The sequence below is a fragment of the Clinocottus analis genome, unplaced genomic scaffold (assembly GCF_023055335.1).
Source record: "Clinocottus analis isolate CAN_PGR_092001 unplaced genomic scaffold, fCliAna1.0.p SCAF_131, whole genome shotgun sequence".
NCBI lineage: Eukaryota > Metazoa > Chordata > Actinopteri > Perciformes > Cottidae > Clinocottus > Clinocottus analis.
In genome coordinates, this window is record NW_027175856.1 from 1,451 (window position 1) to 28,870 (window position 27,420).

At 45.5% G+C, this 27,420-nt stretch overlaps 1 protein-coding gene across 1 annotated transcript; it reads left to right on the forward strand.

The window, feature by feature from the left end:
• Window positions 1-327: 327 nt before the first annotated feature.
• Window positions 328-27,420, forward strand: LOC137784343 (kinase non-catalytic C-lobe domain-containing protein 1-like; the record flags this gene model as incomplete). Its single annotated transcript, XM_068574917.1, has 27 exons — window positions 328-475; window positions 4,700-4,898; window positions 6,753-6,811; window positions 8,219-8,365; window positions 9,750-9,867; window positions 9,983-10,122; window positions 10,518-11,126; window positions 11,509-11,623; window positions 11,752-11,823; window positions 12,040-12,101; window positions 12,206-12,364; window positions 14,040-14,117; window positions 14,293-14,374; window positions 14,682-14,901; window positions 15,738-16,426; window positions 16,613-16,751; window positions 19,012-19,274; window positions 20,431-20,789; window positions 21,561-21,654; window positions 21,762-21,856; window positions 21,962-22,146; window positions 24,209-24,319; window positions 24,444-24,591; window positions 24,674-24,829; window positions 25,098-25,304; window positions 26,306-26,388; window positions 27,267-27,420. Coding segments are annotated over exons 1-27 (4,848 nt in total), but the record flags the coding sequence as incomplete, so codon positions are not given.

The following is a 27,420-nucleotide window of genomic DNA, read 5'->3' on the forward strand; positions in this document are numbered from 1 at the left end:
CTCGTGATACTTCTGTGTGTCGCTTGTTTCTGTGGAGGTGTGTAGTAGTCATGAGCACCTCAGACGCCTGCCAGCGCCAACCACCGCCTCCTCTTCCTCTTCCTCCTCCCCCTCCCCTCTCCTCCTCCAGACGGTCAACTCCGGCGCATTGCTGCGGTGCTTCGCCCGGTTTCTTCCCCGGCGTCTCGTGTGGACCGGAGTGTCCCGCAGTGACTGGCTGGCTGACTGACTGACTGACTGACTGACTGGCTGGCTGGCGAGCCCGCAGTCGAGCTCGGTTCGCCGTGCACTCCGGTGAGCTTCGGCGTGCTCTCCGTGTCGACCGGAGACGACGGTCGCTGCGCTCCTCGGGGGAACCAAAGTTGCTGCAATGGGGACCTCGGGGAGCGATGCGGCGGTCACATACTTGGGGAAAGCTGAGGAAAGAGACGGGTGTTACGACCCGGAGCATCTGCCCCCGCTGCTGGAGGATGAGGTGAGGCATAACGGTTGTTTTCTTCATTGACGTTAACGTGAACACATTCTTGTTTGGTGACATGCTTTTAATACATGGCCCACAGGACAGCCTTTTAGGGTTTTAAGCAGTCCCGGGCTTTACAGTATTTAAATAGTTGATTAGCACCCTCAGCTGCGTGATAACTTCAAGTTGTGAGTACACGCCCCATTGTCTGCACCAGATGACACTGATGATGCACTCTTCTTCATATATTTGTCACTGTAACTTATGGAACTTTAACTTCTCCCTATGTGTTTGAAGAAGTGTTCACACCCTTAAATCAAGCGAAAGCCCCAGTACAATGGGACAAAAGTCTACCTACGTAGAATTACATCATTATAAGCAAAAATGTGTTTGTAAAAGTACTTTTGTAACTGTACTGTATAGACTGTACAATACAGTTACAGTGACTAAACCACTCAACTATACTGTATTAATGTCTTAGTCTTGTTCCCTCTAGGGGCCGGGGCCCTACAAAGGGTCTCCGGATCACTCAAGGTGCCCCTGAGATGATTATTATTAGAGTAGAAAAGAAAAATAAACAAAGTTTTGTTACGTACAAGTGCATTCATTGTTTGGACTTTGAACTCAATCTTTGCTTCTTGGTGACAACTATCCAGCAAATCCCCATTTTAGCCATGAACAGCTATTGAAATTCACTCACAGTTCATTTACGACTCTCCTCTCGTTTTTCAAGTGTCGCAAATGAGCCGATGTATTGAGTTGAAGCATGAACATTTTGTATGTACCTCAAAACTGTGCTGGAGCAAATGTACTTTTGTACGGAGCTTCAGTCAAACCGCATATCGACTAACTCCACCAAGGCTCTTCAGAACCTTCAGCGCTCAGGCGCAAACTTATCTAGGACAGCTTATTTAACTTGAGGTGGGGGAGACTTCCAGCTTTCCTCTGCAGTGTTCTCAAGGGAAACTGTCTATTTATGGGGCTGCTGCTGCTTCTAGTGGCGCTCTCCTGCCCTGTAATGGAGCTTTACCCCGACTAGATCACCTCAATATGCCTTGTCCTGCTGCAACTCTCCTGCACACACGGGGGAGGCCCAAAGAGCAACATGGATCAACGCTTCTCCTGCAGTCACAGTTGGGAGTCAAAAACACACGAGAGAGATAGAAAGTTCATGGTTATGATCATGGTGTTTGACAGTTGCAGCTTTGTGATGCCCCCCCCCCCCCCCTCCACACACACACACACACACACACACACACACACACACACACACACACACACTTTCCAGCCATCTGTCTGCGTCAAGGCCAGCTTTTGTGTTCACTCTCAAACCCGAACAGAGGATCGTGGTGGTCGGGCCGTGCTGCATCAGACCGGATGCAGCGTGGAATCTGTCAGGATAACTGGGGGCCACTTCATAACAGTGGATCACAGACGAAGCAGTGTGTTCGTGGCATGTGGGTGTGTGTTGTCACTCCATGGCTTAGAACGTGTGTGTGTGTGTGTGTGTTAGCGGGACATCGTGTACTATCAAATAGCCTTGCTACTGAAGTAGCAATTCAGTATTAAAATTAGGGCTCTGTTTGAAAGCCTATTCTTGAGATGATGCAGCCTTCGTTTTAATTTAATTCAAATGTATTCTCCTTGTACAACACAGGGTTGCATAACGATATGCAGTTGTAGTTTCTTCATGCCAGATAAAATACATATATATATATATATATATATATATATATATATATATATATATATATATATATATATATATATATATATATATATTTATTGAAGAGTGCGGAGGACAAGGATCCAGCCTGAGGACAGAAGCTGCAGATATTTCCCATATCGGTTGCCAGACGGCAGCAGGTTGAGCAGGCTGTTACTGGGGAGGGTATATTTGGTCCACTCTTCGTGTGATGGGGGTATTCATAGTTTCCCAAACTGAAGATGACTCCCAATGAAAAAATAAACACGTTGTTGTCAATGCTCCAAGCTGTCGTCTTCCAGTGGCAAGATCATTTCCACCACGCTCAGATGTCTCGCAGTGATCCTGTGCTGTGGGCTTTATGATATGACGTGTTAGTCGACAAGTGTTGTTTTAAAAATGGGATGAAGTTTCAGCTTCACCTTTGCTAAGGTAATAAGTAGTTATTAAGACTTGTTAAGTGTGTTGCAACCTTCCTAGCCTTCTTAGACCGTCATGAAAATCAATCTGCTAACATTTAAAACTAAATTAATCTCAAACTGAGATAGACTGGCGACTTCTTCAGGGTGTACCCTGCCTTCGCCCAATAATATTTTTTATACACTTAAAAAAAGAGCTAAATTGTTGTCAGATAGTTCCAGAGGTTGTGTTTCGAGCAATGTGCTTCCCCTCTTTTGCTTTACAAATGGAGATCAGAGAAATATGAGGAATGTCTTGATATTTAAAATGACCCTACTGGTTTATTATCTCAGTAAACATCGTAAACAAAAGTTTATGTTCTCAGTCGCTAGTTTCATGTCTTTTTCTTTTTAGCATGATGTTCATTTAGTCAATTGTGGTTAATTGAGAATCAACTACTAGACCATAACACAGGGCATGTTTTCGAGCGTGCAACCTTGTGATTGACAGGTTGCTGCAACAGAGTTGTTCTGGTCTTGGAGTTGTCTGCGCTTTCACAAATTACAACTTTAACCCTTGCACATTAGTTTTTAGTACATACAAGTTAAATTTAACATTGTATTTACCTAGAAAACATTGTATTCAGTGTTCAGGTCGCATTGAGCATGTTTGTCAGACCTCAGGGATACACACAATGCTTTTGTTGTGAGTAACACGGAATGTAAACACAACATTTGTTTGTTTATAAGAGATCTCCAGAGGGCAACTTTTTAAGTCACAGGATTAGCTCAGTGCAGACATTCCCATCTGGCTTCCTTATCTCCCTATTAGCATCTTCGCAAGACAGCACCTCATACATGCCTGCACGCTGCCGCCGCCGCCGCTACTGATAACATTGCGTGATAACTGTCGTCCCCATCTCCGCCCCAGCATCCACTTTTAGGATCTAGCTTCTCCGGGCTGTGGGTGGAACTCTGTTATTTGTCTCCAGCGGCCCTTTAACCTTAACTCTACACTCGCTGCATTTGCATTTTGATGACCTGTTGAATGGGAGGGACTAACTGGAGCGCAGCAGAAAGAAGGGACGGTTTGGAAAACGCTTGTTTGGTGGTACGTTTCAGACGCTCATGGAGGAGAGGGAAACGGGAACCGCCTGACTTCTGGTCTCTGTTGCTGGGAATTACAATGTATGAACAGCTCCGCGAAGAGTCCTCCCCAAATTACAAGCCTTTTTGAAGTAGTACAATATTTAAGCTGCTTGCCGGAATTAATTTGGAAGTTTCTAGTTTGTATTGCTTTGCGAAACCTTAGCTAGGTGTTACCTTCCGCTGCCTTCTGTTCTCTAATGTGTTACGACAACAGCAATTGGTCGACCTAGCTGAATAGCTACAAGCTATATAGAAAATAAATCCTCTGACATTTTCCTCCACACAAGGAAGGAACCCAGGAGGCAACCTCTGGTTCTGAAAAGCGAAGTGTCTTCAAGTTGCATTCGTCCTAATGGCCAGCAGGGGGCAACACCTCTGGCTACAAAAATATTTCTGATTGTATAGAAGTGAAGAAATGAATCTACTTCTCTCTGGATTCATGACAACATTCACTTCTTATACACAGTCCATGTATTTGTATGAACTTACCATGACGCAGTGGCGGGCTATAGATTTTCTAACTGGGCCTGCAGTGGATCAGCTGTTTTCTGGCGCAGGCCTGCTTTCCTGCTTCCCGTCGCGCCTCGGGATGGACACGCACACACACGTCACTCATGCACAGACGGACAGACCGGCACGTCACGCATTTAAAAAAAAAACAAAAACACAACTGACTCACAAAATTTGACATGGGGAAATTCAAGGGGTTGAGGAGTTTCTTACAAAAGTCTAGTAATTGGTCCTCAATCCTCTTTCGGGTCACTGCTGTCTGGGATCAGGGCTGAAGCAGATGGCGTGGCCCTGATTGAAGCTCTCAAGTCCTTTATCATGATTTCAAATGAAAACTTAAATCCTTTGAGTATCCGTGCAAATATTTGCAGCTTATTTAGGTTCTCATCTCTCTGGTTTCCATCTAAAATGTGTCTTCTTTGATCAAACCTTGTGTGTATGTGTGTTTGTGTGTGTGTGTGTGTATTTTATCCCCAGGAGAACGTGTCTCTGGCAGACATCCTGTCCCTGCGGGACACTTGTCTGTCAGAGGAGGAGGTGTGGGCGATGTGTGCAGAGTGCGTGGTGGCGCTGCAGAGCATCCGACCCTCCCACCTCTTCCACACTCTGTGCATCACACCGGACACTCTGGCCTTCAACGCCCACGGGAACGTGTGCTTCATGGAGCAGCTCAGCGGTGAGTCCACCGGTACGGGCTGTGTGTGTCTGTGCAATCATGAAAAACATTGACCGGTGACGTTTTTTCTTTTTTTTTTCTTTAATTATGTTTCCTCGGCTCCGATATCTCCTCATGCCTAAACATTTCACACACAAAAAAACGCAAGACGGAACAGATTAGATCACAACTGCATTGCAGAGTTTTAATGCAAAGTTGGCCCATAACGGCGGCTTCCGCTCTGTTTAGCCCAGAGAGGAGGCCTCTCTTTTCTTCTCTTCAGCGATCTGACGCCCTGATCTGTATGACTTTCAAGCAGAAAATTCCTGCTTGGAAATACATCAGTGTCTCACTGGATCTCTGGGGCTTTCGCAGAGGTCCGCTCTGATCTGATTCTGACATCGTTCTCCTTCACAGTGCTGAGAGGCCCCGGCCGACATCCAATGATTTACCATCCCTCGCCTCCTCTCCTCTCCTTTTTTTCCTCCTTCCTTTCCTCCACGTTTCATTCGCTCTCTGTCTCATCACCAACACTTTATTTCATGCCCGGATGGCGAACGTCCAAATAATAGATGAGCATTGATTAAATCAACAGTGTCAGAGTTGCCAGGGGGATTGTTGTTGTGGTAACAGCTTGGTTAGCCTATCAGCAATCAACCTGCACACACACACACACACACAAACACACACACGCGCGCGCACGCTTAGCACAGCATCCCTTTTAAATGTTTAGTTTTTTTACCTCCACACACATCTCCATTGGTGCTAGTGACACTTTGAAGAGGTACTCGGGTGACTCGTCGCTTAAATCCTCCACAGCTTCATTTGTGGTCCAGCCCTACCGGAAGCTGTGCTTCATCAAGAGGAGCCACAATGCAGAGCCTCTCTGCAATCATTAATCAAAAGGCTACGTTCTACGGTCTCGCGTACCCGCACACTTTTTCCCATTAATTCTGTTTCATTGAGCTCTTTGTGCATCGGTCATGAAATTTCAAGCCGATGCACGAGCCCACCAGCACAGGCGGCGGGCGCCCTGCACAATGGAGTGACCTTGAGAGACTGTGGCGATGAATCTCGGCGAGAATATCAACACGGTTCTTTTCGGCTAATTCCAAACTGCAGTCGAAGGAGGTGTCACCGGGGCTCCCAGCCAGAGTCACAACATGTCCTCCGATGGTTTTTTTACACAATGGTGACCCGCGGGGGAAAAGGTTTTGCATCGCGAGCCACTTTTTTTTTTTAATGAAATGGTATCTGTGCTGTGTGAGAAATGGGATCAGCTCATTAGGGGAAGTGTGTTGAATCAGTACTATTGTTTAGCTTATTGCTGCTTTCTGTGGTGCGAGAACGCTGCGTGCAAACATGACTCACTGAGCGCTCCCCATCACCCCGGAGGCAATTGACTCACCGATAACGGTTGCCCTTTTTGCTTATTCACTGGCCATTTCACCTTCCTCACTGCAACGCGTGGAAGGATCATGTCCTCCTTTTCTACCCTTGTCTGTCCTTTTCTAAAGAGGAGAGAGGAAATAAAGCAAGGGTGTTCAGAAAAGAGGAGAGAAGAGGGAAGAGGATAGGATGGGAAAAAGAGAAAGTGTAGAAGAGGGAAGAACAAGATGAAGAGAAGCACAAAAGGCTACAGGAGAGCAGGAGAGGAGATCGGCCTCACAACACCTGGGAGGGGGACATCATAACTCTGGCAGACAAACCCAGATCTGTCATGATCCACTTTACTTCCCTCCTCCTCCTCCTCCTCTTGTAACTCTCTCTCGCTCTCTCTCTCGCCCTGAGTCGGCCCTCCCTCCGTTTATTCCCTGTCACTTTCTCGGCGTGTTTAATGGCGCAGTTAATTGGTGTGTTTCGTTTCCTTTGCAGATGATCCCGAAGGCTCCTTCGTGCCCCCTGAGTTTGACAACACGGGCAGCACGTTCGAGGTGAGAGATGCCACATGGACTTTAAAAGCGGGCCCCGGTTGCACGCAGTCACGGGTGCCGTGGCTCTCTCCGCCCGCTCGAACACTCTACCTGGTAATGTGGAGCAAGGAGGCGGCAGCACTTGAACATGCACGGGTTGTACGACACTACTTCTTCCAGATCAGGTCTCATCACTCAGTCAGTCACTCACTCACTCACTCACTCACTCACTCGGTCAGTCGGTCAGGTAAAATAAAATGGAAGTATCCCATCTCTCGTGGTCACACGTTTGTATCCTGTGAGAGACGAGTAAGATCTGGTTGTAACTAGTTGTGTTGTGCGATGTGTACATAGATAGTCTCTCCTGCTGCAGTTCTCTCAGTTACCTTTTTTTTATGTATCCACGCCACTGACCGTCCTATTCCTGTAATATCTCCGGGACAACCTCGGAGGGAATACCTTGACATTTGGCACAAGCATCCTCATCCGAAACCCTTTGTTTTATCTGTGTGTCAAGAATTCATACGCTAAATCTGACAATTTCCCACAAGCGTCTGAGAGGATGAAATGATGAAGGGATGGCATTTTGGGAGGACATGGATGTAAAGGTAGAGGAATGCAACTGGGAGGCGATCATTCTACTCTTATAGGTACGCGTTCTTCGTCGGTGACAATGTGTTTAATAAATGTTCAAATACATAATGTCTATGCAGAGTGGACCGCTCTAACCTTTGCATTCATCTTTCGACACTTTGCTCCACATCTGTGTCTGCTGGACGTAAGGAGCCGTGTCGACATGATAACCCTTCTTGCAGCCTCCCGGAGCTTTTGGCTTCCTCCGCGGAGCGCAGCGGCATCCGTCGGCGGTGTCACTGTTCTCGCCAGAACACAAACACATTCACACTGGACTTATGTAACTGCGATTCGAAAATAAACAGTGCGTTCCAACTCTGCATTCTGTTGAAACACAGTCTTCACTTGGTTTTTTTCTCTCAAATGTCTTTTTGTGATAGGGAGACATCGCTCACTAAACAGCAGCTTCACGCCTTCGGCTGTTTTCTTTTCTTCCGCTTTCCGCCTTGCACGTTTGTTTACCACATAAGTATGGGGTGCAGTCCTCTTCAATTGTTGGGAGTGACGGCTCCGTCTGAGACCCGTGATCCCCGCCGCCTCTGAGCTTTAGCTTTGCTTCGCCACACTTGACAGTGGCCATTATGGTCAGCTCTGTCACAGGAACGGACCGACGCATGACCATCACCGGCCAACACGGCAACAGCAGCCTGGGTTTTCTGTCGTCATCCACAGACTGATCTCTGTACTTACTGTGAGATCACAGTTGCAGCTGGTTCCTGATGATGATGATGATGATGATGATGATGATGATGATGATGATAGTGTTTTCTCCTCCTTTCACACCGGGCTGCACAGGGCCATGTTTACTCTCTGGGCTCTACCCTTTCCGCCGCGCTGAACTTTGTCATCGAGCCAGAGCTGGAGGCAGAGCTGGGGGATGAAATCCAGAGGCTGCTGGAGCAGATGCAGGAGGAGAAGCCCGAGGACAGGCCTCTGCTGCAGGTAACGGGAGTCACAGGAAGGTGTGATGAGTGCGGAATAATCGGAGGGTCTCACTCGAGCAGCCGCGTTGTCACAGTATCTGGATAGTACAAGAAAAAGTCTTGTGTCTGGAAGAAAGTCATCGCAAATGCATAGTCAGGTTATTGTCAACATTTAGTGATAAAAGTCAAATTAGAATGTGAAACATACGAGCTTAACTAAATAAATGTGAAGTTTATGATTGCAGTTTCTGTTCACTCAGCCACAAAGGAGATCTACAATACCTAAAAAACTAACTAACATTGGCATGAAACAAACGAGATAAGCACACTCCAGCTGATCTCCACCAGGGGTCTCCCTCTCCCCTCCTAAACAAAAAGCATTTGAATCTCACTCAATTGTCCCTCCTGGCTCCCTTAGATTCAAAGATTGCGGCCAAGATCACAACAAACAGTTATTCATCTTGTATCGTGCCTGGATAGCATAACATATTGGGTATGGAGTTAATCTGCAGATGTTCTGGTCCGGAATGACCCCAAATTGCATCCATTGATTGTTTTTTGAGCCACAAAGGCCTTTTGCTACACTTGTTGCTGGTTAAAAAGAGAGAGAGAGGTCAATGATGCCCGAAATTTGGCCGTGGACAGACGGACACAAACCAAATGCAAAAACTGGATTAGATGAACTCAGTTGCGCTGCATGTCGTGCGTGAGTGATCTTGAACAAGCATCGAGTGTCAAAGAGCACCTGTCATCCAAAAAATGCAGCTCAAAGTGTCTCATGGAATTTGAAAGAAAAAGAGCGCCACATGGTTGCATCACTTAAAAAGGAAATTGCGGTTGTATCTCACAATGTCTCTCGTTGATGTGTCTCAGCAGAGTGGTGCGTTTGAGAGAGCGCACACATCTTCACTTCTCTGCACAAAGCGCTCATGAATGAAACGTCTGCACAGATGGGCCTGTGGAAGAATGTTCCACACGCCTGTTTACACTCCAGATGGATTTGTCGACTAGCTTCGTCGGGCATTTCATGTCATGAAATACAAGCCTATTAGAATGAAACCCCTTAAACCCGTACGAGGTGTATTCTGCTGACTGCTGCTATGCGTATGCAGAGTCAGCAAAAGACACTTTGGATGGGTTTAAGGGGTTTCATTCTGAAATCCTTCTTCGTAACATGCAGAATAAAGAAAGAATGCAAACGGCGTGCGATCCCAGAAATACGGTTTCAAATGCAAAAAAACTGAAATAATGTACTGCAAAAATAATAATTCAGAATGGCAATAAATAGGTGAACAATCCAGACGACCTCCGTAATAAGATACAATTAGTAAGACAGATTTGTCTCCTCGTGTAGAACATAATCCTTTTCATAAGGCAACCCGACACGTGTGATCCTCCCACAGGACGTCCTCTGTCTGGCTGAAGCTCGGCTGTCTCATTCCTGCCCTGCAGCTGTGTGCCGGAAGCTGTCTTCTGTTGGCCGGCGGGTGCTCTCCATCGAATCAGTGTCAACCTTTCAAGGTCCTATAAAAAACCCCCCTTTTTTTTTTTATCATCTCGGCGTGCGCGGCGCCGTTTTGGTCTCCGCTGTGATTTCCCTCCGGTGCTAATTGCTGCCTTTTGTATCATCCCACAGATGGACAGGAAGGCTCCTGGGAGGCAAGATGGCAGCATCCCAAATCCAGATGTCTGCTCGGGAGGCCGAGCTCGGATGATAATACCAAGGACCTGTGCGCTGGCAGTTCTGTTAAAGCAAACGGTCTGTCCCGGCAGCAGGTACGTTACTGTCTGTGGCTTTAAGCGTCTTGTAGGAAAGCTGCTGCTGTGGAGTTGAGATCACTAAACCTTCTAAATCTGGATTATAGTAGCATGACATGTTTTAAATTTGTGTTATATGTTATAACACATGCCAGCAGTATCCTTTATCATCAAATCACGCAGATTTAAACAGCTGCATGAAGGGAGGTTCTACAACATGATGCATGTGTGAAATCTTTGGAAATTCCCACAATTTGCTTCCGTTTCACGAATTGTTTCAGGATCGATACGCCAGTCAGGGACTTACTTGAATGCACCATATGGAGCTAACTGGTCATGTTGGTGGTCACTCTCTGACTGAAGTGTTGCAGTGTGAGCAACAAACGCCTATCTTCCCCCAACTCGATCTGCAGGTGTGCGCCGGCTGGGATTCCTCTCTCTGGGCGGAGGATGCGGATGGCAGGGGAGCAGACGACGTGGCCTTGGCCGACGAGTTGGACTGCCGGTCCCACAACAGCTCCCCAGTGAGAAGGAGAGCCCAGCAGAGGCCGAGCAGGGCGAGGGGGGCCCTGAACCGCTCCTGCTCCGTCCCAGACTCCAACAACCCCCCTTGTCCGTCCCCGCCAAGCCACGGAGACATCAGTGTGCCCGTGTCCGACCTCACGGAGATAGGAGTGGACGAGCACTCGAGCGGTGCGTCTGCGTGGGGCGACCGGCTTCAGAGACTCGACCGGGGCCGCTCCTGTGAGTACCCGCGGGAAAGAGCTGAGGATTGGGGGAACCGAAGGACCCCGGGAAACCAGGACGCGGCAGAAACGCCGCGCGGCGGGGAGACAAGGATCCAAGGGTGCCACGAGTGTGAATTTCGGGATTTGCCATCTTCCTGCACCTCCTGTCAGGAGCTGGAAATGGAACAGGAGTCGTCTGAGGACCAGAGCTCCACATTGAACCACGGCCTCTATGTTCCCAATAACTACATGACCAAAAGCATGCTGTGCCTCAATGAAGAATCTCAGGATGAGGTTAGACGGCTGCCGTTCTGGAAACCCTGTTAGCATAGCCAGCCCTGTTCTCTTGGTTTCGACACTGTTGGTGCTGTTAGCCCCTCAGTAATAGATATGCGCTGAACCTGGAAGTTAGCACCTTTTTAAGATTATGTTTTGTGAACTATTTCTACTTCTTTTCATACATAGTTCCAATTTCAGGAATATATTGTGGCAACGCGAAGGACTTGGAGGCAAAATTTAGCAATAAAACAGGAGACCCAGAGACAGTAGTACTTTAATAAATAGGTTGAGGGTGAATGCTGATGGGATCAAACTCAGTTACTTTGGCCTACGTGGGGATCAGCTGAACCTCCTAAACGTCTTTTAAACTCACATGTGTTCTTTGTGTTTTACCCAGTGGGTCTCTTTGAGAGAGCTACTGACTCGGTGTGGACGGAGGCTGGCGGTCGATGAGCTCTGGGCTCTGTGCTACACCTGCCTGTCCTCACTGCAGACCTACATCGACTTCCCAGGTGATATGAACCCCCTCGGTCATCAAACCTTGGGACGGCCGAAGGAGAATTACAAAATATTGGCGCGGCTTGAATGAATTGTCGCCCCGCAATCGTACCGTGCAGCTGATCCCTCTCTCCGTCACCAGCCTATCTGTGCCTGGACACGCTGCACGTCGGCTGCGAGGGAGAAGTACTTTTCCTGAAACCTAAAAACACGGGTAGGTTGACTTTATATCCCGCATGCTGCTGGGCTGCTTGCAGAGCAACGAAGCCCAGCAGCCTCAAACTCTCCCATCTTTCTTTTTTTTTGTGTTTAGTTGTTGACATACATAATAGATGTTGACAGAAAATGCACTCTTTACCCAAGCATATAAGGCGGCATCGCCCGCAGGCTTTTGTTGGCTTCAGTCTCTGACTTTCTGTGTCCTCTGCAGGATCCCGGGATGCGTTTTATCTCGCTCCAGAATACCAAGAACATGGAATTGTGACTGAGAAGGTTTGTGTGCCTCGATATATCTTCAAAGAAAAATGAACTGTCATCAATAATGTGCTTTGCTTTTAGGTTTTCCCCATGCTCTATTCGTCTCTGTCTTGGCTCAGGTTTGTGTCTACGGGGTCGCTGCTGTTCTCTGGGCGACCGCCAAGTTCAGTTTATCACCTCATCAAAAGCTGGCGATGCCTCGCAAACTGAAGAGACTGCTGCTGGAGATGGCAAAGAGGACGCCCATCGAGAGACCGACCATCGCCACGGCTAAAAAAGTATTGTTTTTCATTTTCACAAAGGATCGTTCATTGAATTTAATGGCAGAGATGCGAGAGCTCACTACACTGGCTTGAAATTCATCTAAGATCTTAAGATTACAATACAAATCCCCAAAACAAATCACAGTTTGACTTTAAGAAGGGATTTAATCAGGTTTTATTTATTAATACAGTTGCTTTACTGATGTTTGTTTTATGCATTCTGGCCCCTTATTTACAAAGAAATGTCTTAATCATTGAAAAACATAAATGTGTAGTATTAAGCAGAAACAGAATGCTTCACAACTGCTATCACATGTTTTGATCAAAGCAGTTATTGAGTGACATTTACTCAAGTAATCTACTTGAATAGGCTACAATATTGACATGCCATGCTACTTGTATATTTGTACTCCATTACATCTCAGAGGGAAACGTTGTAATTTGTTCCCCACTACTTACCCCCAGTACTCTTTTTTTAATACATTCGTTACTTTGCAGATTCAGCATGATAATTGAAGAATATAATAACTGATGAAATAGGTTGTATAGATGAAACTACCCAGCTTCATATAAAGTCATCAAAATGAGCTCCACCTTTTACCTGTTGCAACATTAAAGAGATAGGCACATTATTGCTTTTAATTATATTTAAAATATGGTGTAATCTGTCATTCAGCTTCATTAGCAGCCCTACATTTACTTTGATGCTTCAGGTATATACTCATGCTAATACTTTTGTACCATTTGAGTAATATTATATGCAGTACTTTTACTTGCAACTGAGCATTTCACACTGCAGGATTGCTACGTTTGTTTTAGTCTCTCTCTCTCTCTCTCTCTCTCTCTCTCTCTCTCTCTCTCTCTCTCTCTCTCTCTCTCTCTCTCTCTCTATATATATATATATATATATATATATATATATATATATATATATATATATATATATATATATATATATATATGTGTTAACTTGTTGTTGCTTCACAGTGCTGTTATATTGTTCTGGTAACATTACTTTAAAATAAAAGCATGCAATACACTAGTTTTTTACTTCATTGTTGAATTTGGCACATAATGCGATTAATAGCAGAAAAATCATGCGATTAATCGCGATTATTTTTTTCAACTTTGCCCAGCTTCCATCGCTTCCTGTGATTCGGCTTTAGTACCCAGTAAAAGTACATCTTTAGAATAAACTGATTTGGATTCTCAATAATTATTTTACTTTTACATCGGGTTTATTGGGTAATGCTGCCTGGTTTTATTTTGTTTCTCACCGTGAGAAGCACTTTGAACTGCATTTCATGAATGAAAGGTTCTTCGTAAATGAGGCCTGATTGGATTTCTGCATAAGAACTTCAGAGAGGAGCCCCTTTCTAAATATATGCATCCTGTTTGAAAAAAAACTCACTTGTGATTTAAATATAGAGAATCACATTTGTAAAAGTGCTATGCCAGTTTGTCGACAAAGGGCACCTAAAAAATGAAACATAATTAGCTGTCAGTCATTGTGTGAAAGTAGCTGTTCGTCCTTCAAATGCTGGATATTTTATTTTCAATCAAACACTTAGTATACAGTTATTCCAGTGCACAAATGGATTCTGACAGTGTGTGTGTGTGTGTGTGTGTGTGCGTGATTGTGAGTAAAGCTTGCCATGTTAACACCGCATTTCTTTTCCTGCGGTTCAAGAGCTGTCGTGACTATTTATCACGTCGAGGGACAAACGCTGAGGCCGTGTGGAACGACCTCGTCAGCCGAGTTCACCCGGTAAACGGTCCCTTTGATTTGTCCACGTTTTATTTTACACCTTGTTTTTTTTTTTATTAATTGTATTCAAATCTCTACCACAGGGTCAGTTTGTTTCTTTTGTCGCAGTCCCATACATGTCTTAATGTGTTCTCATGGAAAAATAGGATCTCTCTCTTATTGTATTTTCTTTCAGTCAGCCTTCAAATCCCTTGACGCGGATGACTTGAGTGCAGCTGACACTCAAAACTCATGCGAAGAGTTTGCAGGAAACAGCGGTAGGACATCTTTACTTTGGTATGGACGACCCTCATGCAATGTAGTTTACCTTGAAATGTGCCATATATTGTCATATATCAGGAAGAACCCTTTGAATCTTGCCGTCAAGAGGCACTACCAATTTGTCGTTTTCTTTCAAAATGATGAAGAAAAAGGAGATGCAGGAAATAAGTGTGCGTGGGTTTGAACCGGAATCTTGCCTAAAAGCAGCAGCTCTTTACTAATATTTGCCACTTCCTGTGTAATTCTCACTGCATGAGACAATATCAGTGATATTGTATCTGGCGTTGTTGTAACTGTGTGTAGGCTTTGTGCCCATGGCCACTGAGAGCCGACTGGCTCCTGTGCCTGGCCCTGTTCCCCACAGTTATCCAGTCAGCAAGGACCTCCAACTCCCAGAGGCCTTCACTTCCACCGCCACACACTTCACCCCCATCATCCTGACAAATGAGGGGGACTCAGAGGAGGAAGAGGAGGACTCAGAGGAGGAAGAGGAGAGCCAGCACCTTGGAGCTGCCATTGAAGGGTAAGGTGTTCAAGAAAATTATATATATATTATCACGATTGATTATCTATTTTTAATAATAGTGATGCATCTGTTTCAAAAAAAATTCTAGGTAACAGTAATTTCATATTTGAAGGAATAGTTTGGCTATATCTGTTGCTTTCTTGTTTAAATGCGAAAACTGTTAGTTTAGCACAAAGATTGGAAACAGAAGAAAACGGCTAGCCGGGCTCTTTACGACGGTTAATATATATATATATATATATATATATATATATATATATATATATATATATATATATATATATATATATATAATTTACCTCAAATGTCACAAATGTAAACATTTGCTTTATGTACAAATCAGATGAATGAAACATAAGTGTCAAGTCGTGGCTTTTCAAGGACATATTTGCTGGATATTCGAGCCAACAGACTTCCTGCTGGCTTCACATGCGCAAGAATAGCATGAAATAAATTACTGAATTCAGATTAGGTTTTTGAGGCTGAATATATCCCATCCTGATGATAGGGAAGTCCGCAGTACTCCCACTGCTGCGACACCAAACTGTTCCTGGGAGCTTCGGCCCGCTGCAGTGACTTCTTTAAGCCTTTGCTTGCTGTTGCCTGACAATGTCAGAATGACAGCATGACTCCAGGAAGTCACTGTGTCGAGAAATATTCCAGCACAGTATCCCGCATCAAAGAAGCAGATTGTTGTCGTCTGCATGCTTAGCTAAGCTATTCGGCTAACATCTGAAAGTGGCACCAGTCTCCTCAGAAACCTCAGCAAGAAAGGGAATTTGCCTGTTTCTTCAAATGTTCAGCAGAATTTATATTGATTGTGCATTTTGCAGGACAAAAAGCAGTGACTGCATGGAGGACAGGGGCCTCGACTTCACCCCGCACTTCTCCTCTGCCGCCCCCTGGCCTGCGCAGACTGATCCTGATCCGCGTCCTCAGCAGCCGCCTCTCCATCAGACGGTCATAACCGACAACAGTCCGGTCAGCTCTGCTTCCGCGCTGCCCGATGTTTCCTGTCTTGAAGTCTCTCTTCCTGCGCCGTCACCCGCTGACCTTGGCGGTGGCGGCGTTTTCAACAATTACCTCTTCCGTCAGGATCCCACGACGGGCCATCTCTCCTTAGTGCCTGTGCGGGTCAGGGCTCCCGAGTGTCTCCTCGGGTTGGATATAAATCTCTCCCTCGTGCCGCAGCCTTTGCAGGGACTAATCGCAGGTCCGGAGAGCGCCGACGGCCCATTCATCAACTGCCTGGATGCGTCCGCAAGGCCTGGACCCCGGGATTCTGGACCTCCACCATCCTGTTTCGATAGCAGCTCTGTCATTTCTGACAGGCCCCTGAAGCGCAGGGTGCCCGGGGCTCACAAGGGACCAACAAACCCAGGGACGCAGTGCGAGAACCAGCCTCCATCAGAGTCCATCCCCCCAGAAGTCCACCCGGCCCTACAGGAAGTGATCGCACTGCTCAAGGGGGAGCTTTCACTCGATGGGCATGTGGATAATGGACATGAGGACATAGCCATGGGTATGTCTCTTTTTTAGATTAATATCATAATTATTTGCATTAAATGTTTGCATTAAATGCAGTTTGAAATTCTGCATAATCCTTCACTAGCCATTCTTTTATGTAACGACAAGACAACCCACTCCATCAGCCTTGCCTTGCTGGTTCATTTGGAAAATCCGCTTTTTTTTCTCTTTTTTTTCCGAGGGGAGTGCATCTTCTCTTTGAAGGACTTCCAGTACCACACGTTTGCCAGTGTCGTGAAGGAGAGGTTCAGCCATCTGTACTGGGAAGACGACCTGCTGGGTGCACTGCACTGCCTGGTGAACTACAGCCAGTCCACACTGTGAGTAGGGCTTCAGACACTTATTTTACTTTTTGCCATTTTAAAGATTCCTTGAATCGTAAAAATAATGAAAAAAATTATAATCTACAGATTTAATGCTGACAATTGGCCCTGATTTATACATTGTTGATACAGCCACCTGTCTGGAGGATCATAGAAAGCACCTGATAATTATCCTTTTTTTTCCCTCCACATAAATCCCTGCTGAGATCACAGAGAGGCAAATAAGAATAAATTATTGAGGCTACCGCAACCTGATTATACCAAAGCAGTCTTGTCCGTGCCGACATATTGCAAATAACATGCAGTATATCTCTCTATATTCTCAGACGTCAAGATTAACCAGCACAGTGGCAGTTCAGTTTGGCAGAGACCATTTAAATAGCGTCAGGTCTTGACAGTTCCAGTATCATCGCTCACCCTATTAGAAAATGAAAAGTTTCATTCAGTTTAATGACTTAATCATCCACAGTGCACAACTGCCCTTTTTTTTTGTTTGTTATTAAGTTATTATTATCATACATTTTAATCCTTAAAATTAAGGACTGTTCCTCAAGGGCTGGTCTGGTTAATAAATCCAATCGGCACAATTATATTTGGTGTCAGAGTATAATCAAAATGTTTTAAAGGATATCCTTTTAATAAGAATTCAGCCAGGGCTTCTGTCCAAACAGTGAAACGCCCAAATCTGTCTTCTTGTGGTCCGATTGTAAAAGTAAATGTATTCCTGGGGGACTTCTGAAGAATAGAATAATCCAACCCGCGCTCACCATGACCTGTCCTCCTCTTCTTCTTCCTCTGCACACAAATAAACTGCATTCAAATGAGCAATATGCCATTTATTCATAAACTTAAGCCCGCAGTTTAAACGGTCAAGTTTTTTTGCTCATTGTTATTGATCTGCTGGGGAGAGAGGGGGATGAAAGAATGAGTGAGTACTTAAATGAAAGCAGCAGATTCCATGCAGCGCGTTTCTCTCTGCATTTAAATGTAAAGGGAGGGACGAGCTCGTCCACTTCAGATAGACGTCTTTTCATCCCGCCGTCGCCATGCTCTCATGCTCACGGGCAATCTGTGGACAGAGACCCTTTAATCTACCGCGGCCGGGAGACATCACAGCATCGCGTAGAGATGGGCGCTCGCTCGCTCGCTGTGTGTGTGGGGGGGGGGGGCGGGGTCATTCTTCCCACTGCTCCAGTTTAACCCCGAGGGGAACCGCAGCCTCTCTTGTCAAGAGAGACGGAGCGGACGGCGTCCTGACCCCGGTGCAATTCCATTGTATTGATTGATCGATCGGTGTGGTTTTGCAAGTGTGAAGTGAGTCTTTGGGTTGGGCTTTTTTTTGTACAGCGACTGTGGCGGTTCAGCAGTTTTGCTGCATTGTCACATTAAATCCGTAAACCGCTGCTCGCAGATCGATGTGATTGATCTTAGAGATTAGTTTAAAAACTAATAACTATCTAATAAAAACTATGAAATAGATCATTCCTCGGGTAGCCATATTGTAACATGTATTACACCATACAGCCACTGCAGCTTCACTTGTACCTGGATGATCTGTACACAGACACAAACATTTCCTCACCGGCTCCGCCCCTGTCACCGAGTAGGCATGGCCCTTCACCAGTTTGCGATATGTGACGGCTTCTGAGTCGGATGAGCTGATGATCTGGGATAGATAGAAAAGTCTTGTGAGGTAAAAACAACCAGACATTGCAAACTACCTGAGTGTGCAAAACAATAAGCTCAAACCAACATCAATGGAGCATCCGAGAAGCGAGACTCTGTCCAAGGCCTTCTTAATGATTTTGAAGAGGTGGGAATCTGGCTTGCTTATGACATGCTTCTCAGCAACGCCTCCTGTGAAATCCTCGAATCCTTCAAATAATCTTCTTGGAGTTATCAAGTAAGGGTCCTTCCTCCAGAGGGTCGTGTCTCCAGAGTCAGCACATCGCTGGAAGAGGAAACACAATTATACAAGTCTAATTTAGAAGTGCCAACAAACCCCGAGCTTTTGTCCTTCTCTCACACGCCTGCTGTATATCCAGCTCAATCTTCCTTTTGTCAGCTCTCTCCAAAGTCTTAAAGATCTCTGGTTGAGAGAAATACAGGTATTGTAAACATGCGTCCAGTTTTTTTTTTTTTACATATACATTTGTTACATATTGTCATGGTTCTTAGTGCTCATTGTGCCTTGCTTTGAACCTGCTGTGTGTGTGTGTGTGTCTGTTTTCTCTCTGCATGTGTGCGCCTCCTGCAGCGGCTCTAATGACCGGCCTTCATCAAAGGCTGGGAAAAGGGCAGCAGCTCTCCCTCCACCCTCGGCAGCCTCGGAGGGAGGGGAGGGAGAAGTTTTCCTGCGCGGTCGCCTCGACCTGAATGGGAACATTTGCGCGTACGGTCCTGCCGCTGTGGGTCGTTGGACGGAGGGAGCCGAGGCCCTGCCCTGTCATGGAGGAGAGGAGACAGCGCTCCAGGATTTTGATTTAATATCGGAGGAGAGTCACCGCTGCATGTTTCAAGGTATAGATACATACTTGGATATTCAATATATCAAACGTGTATTTAAGTTACAGTGTGTGATAATGACTTGTTGTGTTGAGTTCTAATGTTCATCCTCTCAAGTCTATGAAATGCACAGCTTGATTCATCTTGCAGTGCGTAGCGGGCCGTCAATACAAATTATGAAATGTAGCAAAAATTGACTTTCTTTATTTTTTGAAAAACTAAACTCCCCTGCGAGTGTTCTACTATTACTTGACTATTATGCAAATACAACATCATATAATACTTAATTATAAAGCATTCATGTGTGAACATAATTGTAATCTGTGTTTCACATTTTTAAGGTCTTTATCTGTAAAATGTTTCATTCCATTACTTTTCCCGTTTAAATCAAATTCACATGGTATGATGACAGATTCATGGTTCACATGGATTCATTCAATCCTGCTGTAAATACTGCTTAAAAAAAAGAAATTAGACACTTCTTTTTACTACGAAAGCATCTCTTTATGAAGCAAACTGTGTAAATAGATTCATTGAGGGATTTATGAGAGTTTACATGTGATAAATAGGTCTACAAGTGGCTTCAGATTAGAATAACTACAATTGAACCACAACCTCTGATGTTCTGATATATTCCTCTTAATTCGGCTGCAGGCTGAATGAGAGCTGTGACGGGCTCTTGAAGGCTGCTCTAAAGACTTGAAGCATATTCATGAGAGTCCAAAAGGCATGCTCGCAAACTCTTCGGGTTTCTTTCTCCCCATCGGGGACTCATTCCTGGCCAGCAACATTCAGCAAACACACCCTCAGCATCTGCCTTTGTTGGGCTATTGAACGGTGCCAGACATGTGGTCTTGATCACGATCCGGCTCTTACGAGATACTCAAGATAAAGAAATGCGGATAGTTTGAGAAACTGCTTGAAATTCAAACAGGGTGTGTATTGTGCACCCATGACGGGCTTGTCAACAAATACTCCCAGCTGGGTCGGTGGAAATAAAAAATCTTTACGCAAGTGTACTTTTTTAATTATTTTTTTTAATCTCCATGTGATTCAGTTCCTCTCGCTCTTTCTTCCTTTCTTCTCCTCTCTCTCTCTCTCTCTCTCTCTCTCTCTCTCTCTCTCTCTCTCTCTCTCTCTCTCGCTCCACTGTGCTTGTTTACGGGTTGAGGCGTGAGCACCAACAGTTCAGAAGCGGCGGCCATGGAGGGAGGCGAGAAGGAATCAGCGGGCGGCAGCGATGAAAGCCCCTCTGAAGCCGAGCTTCCGCCGGGGAGGGAGATAGGGCCGCCGGGGGACCGCAACGAGCAGGCGAGCCCCGACTGCTCGGAGGACATGGAGGATAGTGACTCGCTGGTGTCGGAGCGACTCGTCTCGCCCGGGTCCAGAGTGGACGGGCCGGGCCTCAGCTCGGGCCCGTCGTGGGCTTTGGCCTTCTTCGGGGAAGAGTGCTTTGGCCCCGAGGTTATCCAGTACGCAGGGAGTCTGGGCCAGCACATGGGCTCACCGTGTCTGGATGTGAAATCACAGGTGGGTGGACCCGTGGCGCTCACTGCACAGTGAGTCATGTTTGACCTTCACCCGACAAACAGCAGCCGGCATTGTTTATTCATCAGATTCGATTACGCCAACAACAAAAAAAAGGTGTGTTTTTAAAGAAAAAGCATGGTGCAGCAAATAGTTGGGAGATGCTTTTAAAAAGAGAGATGGGACAGGTTGTCAACAACAACCAAAAACAAAAAAGAGAAGATTATTGGTATATTTCCATCAAATGCAGAGTGGAAATGCTCCGCTGTGATTCAATTCAGTGTTTTCATTTCCAGTCTTTGTGCATTTTGTTTGTCGTCCAAGTGCTTTTTCCCCCTTCACATGGTCGGCTCTTAGGATTTTTTTCCCTATCTATAATGAAGTGGGTCTAAGGTCAAAGCTTCAGGGTGAATGGGACGGGAACACGTGGGGAACCTGAAGATAATTGGTATATTGTTCTCTCCATACTGCATCTGAATATGAATGTGTTGAACTTAGCCCTTGGCAAAAAGGAACTGTAGTTTGTAAAAGAAAATAATGTTGTGTTTTTACACTTTTGATGGCCTTGTGTGGCGGATAATAATGCGGCTTTAAGAGTTGCGCGGCTGCGACTTCTCATTCTGTTGTCACAACGATGAAGAAAGAAGGAGAGCAGTGAAAGAAGGGAAAGAAGAAATGCTGCTGCATACGCAGTGGAAACAGCTGAAAAGCTTGAGGTGTTGTTGTTTTACTGCCCGTTTTGTGTGATTTTGCGTGATGTCACTTTCTGAACAGGAACTGCAGCAGCAGCTGATGATCGAAACAAGGAACCTGAAGAAGACGAGAAATTTCTTCCAGAAGCTGATTCAACAAGAGAGGAAAAACAAAGGTTGGGTCTCCATTACATAACACGGCTCGTATACAGAAAACATGGCACGTGGAGGCTCCCAGTGTGATCTCTAAAACAGTGTGTGTGTGTGTGTGTGTGTGTGTCAGGTGACAACAAGCTGATGCTCTCCAAACTCAAGTCCCAGCTCGAGGAGCTCCGATCCAAAGTGGTCTTCTTAGACTGTGTGAAGAAATACCTTGAGGTGCTTACCGACTGCCACCGTTGCCAACACTACTCTTTTTTTTATTCACATCACCAACAACGCGGCTCTTCCATCCTGCGCTGTCGTTTTCTTGCATTTCTGCAGATTCTGAGCGTGGACCAGTGGGGTCTGGAGGTTTCATTGCTGCAGGCTTTGGCTGTCTGTGGACCTGGATCTCTGGACTTCCAGTCTCCTGAGGACTCGTCTTGCCTGAGCTTTGGAACCAGCAAAGGAAAGAGCACTCTGCAAGCTGGGACTCCTCTGGGCCTCATGGCTTACCTCTATGCCAGGTATCATGGCTGAATTCAGTTTATTTTATAGAGCCCAAAATCACAAATGACTAACTGGCCTCAGAGGGCTTTACAATCTGTACACATGTGACATCCTCTGTCCCAGGACCTCACAAAGAAGGAAGAAACCTTTGGGAGCGCACCAGAGGAGGATCCCTCTCCTCGGATGGACAGAAGTACAATAGATGTCATGTGTACAGATTGAACAACATAACGCAACACATTCAATGCATATGACAGAAATGATTCATGTCACGCGAGTAGTCAGCAAAAGAATTACGACGACTAATAATAACAGCAGGAGCAGATGTAATAGATTAATAATGAAAGCAGTAATGGCATCGTTAATAACAATAGTACTATTATAATACTAAAGATCGTGGAAGATTCAGTGGGTGTCATCAGGGCCATGGCAGGAGGCACGACCGCGATCCAGGTGTAACCACAGAAACGTGAGGCTCCCGTGGTGGTGATGATGATGAGGATGATGATGAGGGTTTTAATTAGAAATGTGCTCGCCGTTTCTTTTCTCTCGTCGCCATGAGATCATACAAATAGTCTTCTCTCGACGCGTTTTTTTTTCCATGCTCTTTTTTTCATCTTCCCGACTGCCTTTAATTTGTCCAACAATGGACTCGAGTCAGGTAACTGTCTAATTACAACAGACAAAAAACAGAAGAAGATCTTTGACTTTGGCTCTGGAGCCTCGACAAAAGAGAGCGTGACGCCAGCAGAAGACAAATAATGAGACATTTATTGAAATAAAGACGACGATAATGAGCCCCTATCAGCACCTTCCGGGTGCCAAAGTTGTGTTTCCTGTCTAAAAAGTCTTGGAGCTACTCTATGGCTCCCTATAATTATTATGTAACACATCCATATGTGTTGTGCTTATAAAGGGCTCAACAATTATTACTCCTCCAATCATATTTAGGTTTTGATTTTCCCCTCCCGTCCGCGTCCCCCTTTGGTCACACTTGCTCCGCTCGGAGTAGTCGTGTCGTTGGCTGCGTGCATTTAGTTCCAACCTCATTGCCGATCTTTGAACAACAAAACTCTTTCGCTGCCGCTGCTCCTCCTGAGTGTTGGCTTTGTACCGGTTGCCGTGGGGAACCGCATCAATACTCGTAGAGAAACAGGGCGCCACTGGAGACGCTTTTAGTTCCCACACCGCCTCGAGCTGAAGCTGTTCTGTTTGACTTCTCGAAGCGTTGATGAGGCTTGTTTTCGGCTCTGCATATTAGTGTTTCTGGCAAATAATGGAGCCAATAACACTAAACGAGAGGATCATTTCCCTCCGGGGATGGGAGGAACATGTCCCCCTCACTTCAAAACCCTACTTTTCTTCTTTTGTACAAAATGGTAATATGCTAGATATACTCATGGCGAAATGAAAACATTATGTGGGTTTTTTAACAAACAGATCATTCCTAAGAAGGCGACTGAACTGACCATCAATTAATGCTAATGTAACAAAGGAAAATAGTCTTTAACGTAAAGACAGAAAAACTAATAATTGGACATGGTAATTTGAAAAAGTGTCTGTTGAACATATTTGATGAGTATTGCGTTTGGTGCATTATAATACAGCGATGTATGTGGCTTTTTCTTTTTGTAATTATTATTGAAAGCATGCTAACCGATTGAATCATAATTTTCGTTTCGTTCAATGATTTATGAGTAAAACGGAGGAGGGGCAGCATTTCAAATCTCTAACTGGCTCCATATGATCTCAATTTGTTTGTGTCAACAGTCATTTTTTTGAAGAAGGAATGATTGTGCGGTCACCTGTGTGTTAACTCAGCCCCGTGCATACCGGGGCTGGACTGTGTGTGTGTACACTGTGATAGTTTGCTTATTGGATTTCTAGATTGAAATCTCGGCCTTGTGCTAGCTGCTTAGCACGCTCCTTTCAGCAGAACCTCTGCAGCGCCATGCGTAACGTCAACACTGGAACCTCCTCGCGGTCTGGTTGAAAATGTCGCCCCATTTGGCGAATCCTTCAGATTGCGTCGCTTTCTGAGCGCCATTCAATGTCGCTGAATCCTTCTCCTCGTCGCAGAAACGCTGCCGCGGAGGGCTTCGTGCAGCAGTTCCTGTACGCCTATCGGTTCCTCTGCACTCCCGAGGAGCTCCTGCAGTTCATCATGGATAAATTCACCTGTGCCACAAGGTAGCGTATGCCCAGTAACTCACAAATACAAAAGAAACAACTACAAAACCTTAAAGCTACAAAGTGCAAGGCCCAACAATAGCAATCGGTATGAGACGCCACAATGTTTGTTTTCCCCCGGCAGACAAGGTCCGGACATGTCGGGAGACGGTGTGAAGATCTTCCATCGCAGTTTGGACCTGCTCCACATCTGGATAGCCGACTGTAAACAGGTGGACTTCACAACGAAGCCCAACCTCGTGGATGCGCTAGAAAACTTCCTCAATACCGAGGTAAACGCGTGAAGAAACATGCAATTTGCGCCGCACTCTACAGAGATAGATGCACCTTTAAACATCGTCACTCCCCACACAGGTGATTCCTGTCGACAGCCGAGGGGAGGCCCTCCTCGCCGCTCTCCACAGCCCCTCCTGTACGACTTGGATCCGAGGGCGAGGAAGCCTGATTAGTCTTGAGGAAGAGGACAATTCTGCGTGCGTGCATTCATCTACTGAGGATCTTGGGAGGAAGGTCGGTCTCATAATATGCTGTGTTTGGGTATTTTGTTCATAATCACAGTCATAATCTTAAAAAGAAATCCCTTTTTCCCATTTTTTTTTTCCTTCTGTTGGGGACAACACGCATACAAACACTATGTCCTACCAAAATAATAATATTATTCAAAGGAAATTTAGACTTTTCAAACTTTATTGGACTGATTTGTTGATTCATCTGTTGAACAAGAGCATCCTGCATGAAACCTGATTTTTAAAAAAAATTTTTTTTATCAACTCTGCAGTGGAGATTCTCCAGAGTGGTTGAGCCCGCCGCGTCCCTGCCCAAAGACAAGGCCTTCTCCCTGGCCACAGCGCTGCCCATGCCTTGCTACAGCTCCCTGCTGGACGACCTCTCCGGCGGCTGCCTGCAGAGTGAGGACCTGCGCCCCTTCAGCCAGAATGAAAGCGGCGCGCAGCACGTAACCCAGCAGCTCACCCTGCTGCAGCAGGTGAGCTGCACGAGCTGCTCCCAACACTGAGGCCCGTCTCACGAAGCTGCGTTAACATACCCGGGGTTTCCCTCACTGATCCAGCGGCACTGGATCTGTGCTTGTGCACCTAAAAGGGGCGGGGTTAACTCCGTTAGACCAATCGTGCAGCATGGAGAAGCCGCCGAGAGCGACGTGTTTTACAACGGGAAGAGCAAACCATAATCTTGAGAATGTATGAAAAATATAGAGGAAGAATACAAGTAAAAAGCAAAAAGCAACTCTGCAGCAGCAGCCAGAAGCGCAAGGAATCGTGACAAAAAAATCGCCGACTCTGTCAATGCGTAAATGACTGGGAATGTAACATTAAATCACTGTCTCAAACGTACGTGCCTATTTTTATTATCTTTTCGTTTTAACAATTTAACCTCATTTCAGTTGCAACCCCAGTGGAGCTAAAAGAACATGAGAGCAAGTTAAAACGAAATACAAGAACATAGTTCAAAGCGGTCAGTGAGTTTATTATAATATCCTCCGGGCTACATGGATGATGTGTGGGTTTGCCGGTCACGAAACACGCTCTATCTCCAGAGCGCTGCTCTTACTATCCGTGCGCCTTCATCAACGGGATTGTGTAGAAATGGGCAGGTCATGTTTCCAGGACAATGATTGGCCAGTCGGCGTCTTGTATCCCCGCTGAGCTCTTATCCGGGAACTTAACCTGCTCCGGAGCAGGTTAGGCGTTCAGCGTAGGTTACCGGCGAAACGTACCCCGCTAAGAAGAGAACCAGCTTCGTGAGACGGAAAACTCAGTTAATCCAGAAGTTACCTCGCCAAACTGAAATCCAGCTTCGTGAGACAGGCTTCTGGCCCTCGACCTGCTGCTGCTGCTGTTGTTGTTGTTGTTGTTGTCCCTCTTTACCACTAGAGGGAGACATGCCTCTACAAATGCACAAGGGGAGACCCTGATGAATACAGTCAACTCCTGATCCAACACTGGAAATACACATCTTGTTTTGCAGGTGATGTTCCAAGGATGTCATCCGGTTCATTTTCTCAACTCCAGAATACAAGGAGTCAGGGACAAGGTCTCCACCCCGAACAAGTGAGTGCACAGCTCCAGCTTTAGCTGTGAAGGCCGCAGCATTTGATCCTCTTTATTTCTATTCACTGAGTCCCCGTGTCCTGTAGAGACGCATTCACCTCCATTACGTTTCTCGGATTTCATCTTCTTTTTTTTCCCCCTCCTGTAATCTGCCTGTATGTACAGAGATTACTTTCCTTTTTTCTCTCATTCTGCGTAGTATATATTGGTCCTGCTGACTTGTGTGACAGGGAACTGTCCTTATTTATCTGTGACAGCGTCTGCTAGGCGAGGCTTCTTTCAATCGAAAGGGTTTTTTTAATAAATATACTAAAGATAGCAATGTGAAGACAAGGCTGCAATGAATATTACTTTTTTAACGTACAAAATACAACAAGATGCCCCGTGTGAATAAACTAACATTCCAACTGGGGCTACTGGGCTTCGTTCTGTTGTCAGGAGATACAACACTCTTATGTAGATTAAACGGTTAAAAATCTATTTTGTTCTCAATGTAATCAAAATAAATACATTTGGTGAAGTATATTTTATTTTGAAATTAGTTTTTAACGGGTAATATGTATGTAATATTGTTGTTGTTTTATCCTGCCCTTTTAGTTCTCTTGCTATTACAACTCTTTCACATTATCTGAATTACACGCTACAGCCTTCTAGGGGATTTTTAAAAACTATTAATGTTTCTTGAAGCTTAAGGCGACTTTTCCACATGTTCATTTTTCGTTTAACCCACAGTTCAAAACCCAAAGAAGCATAGATCACATTTCAGAATCTTCAGCATATTTGGCACAAGTCGATTATAAAGATTCCTGGTAGTGAATCAACTAATCAATGTGTTATTGTTTGACTAATCCTTTCTGCCCCCTTCCTTCCTCCACCAGGAATGTGTCTCAGCACATCCCGCCAGCAGAGGGCAGCAGTCTCCTTGTGCATGAGGAGATGCCTTCAGACGGCCGTCTCCAGCAGCTGCTCACATACGCTGACAGTGTTGCCAACTGGATCTCTGCTGAAATAGTCATCTGTGACTCCGTCAAG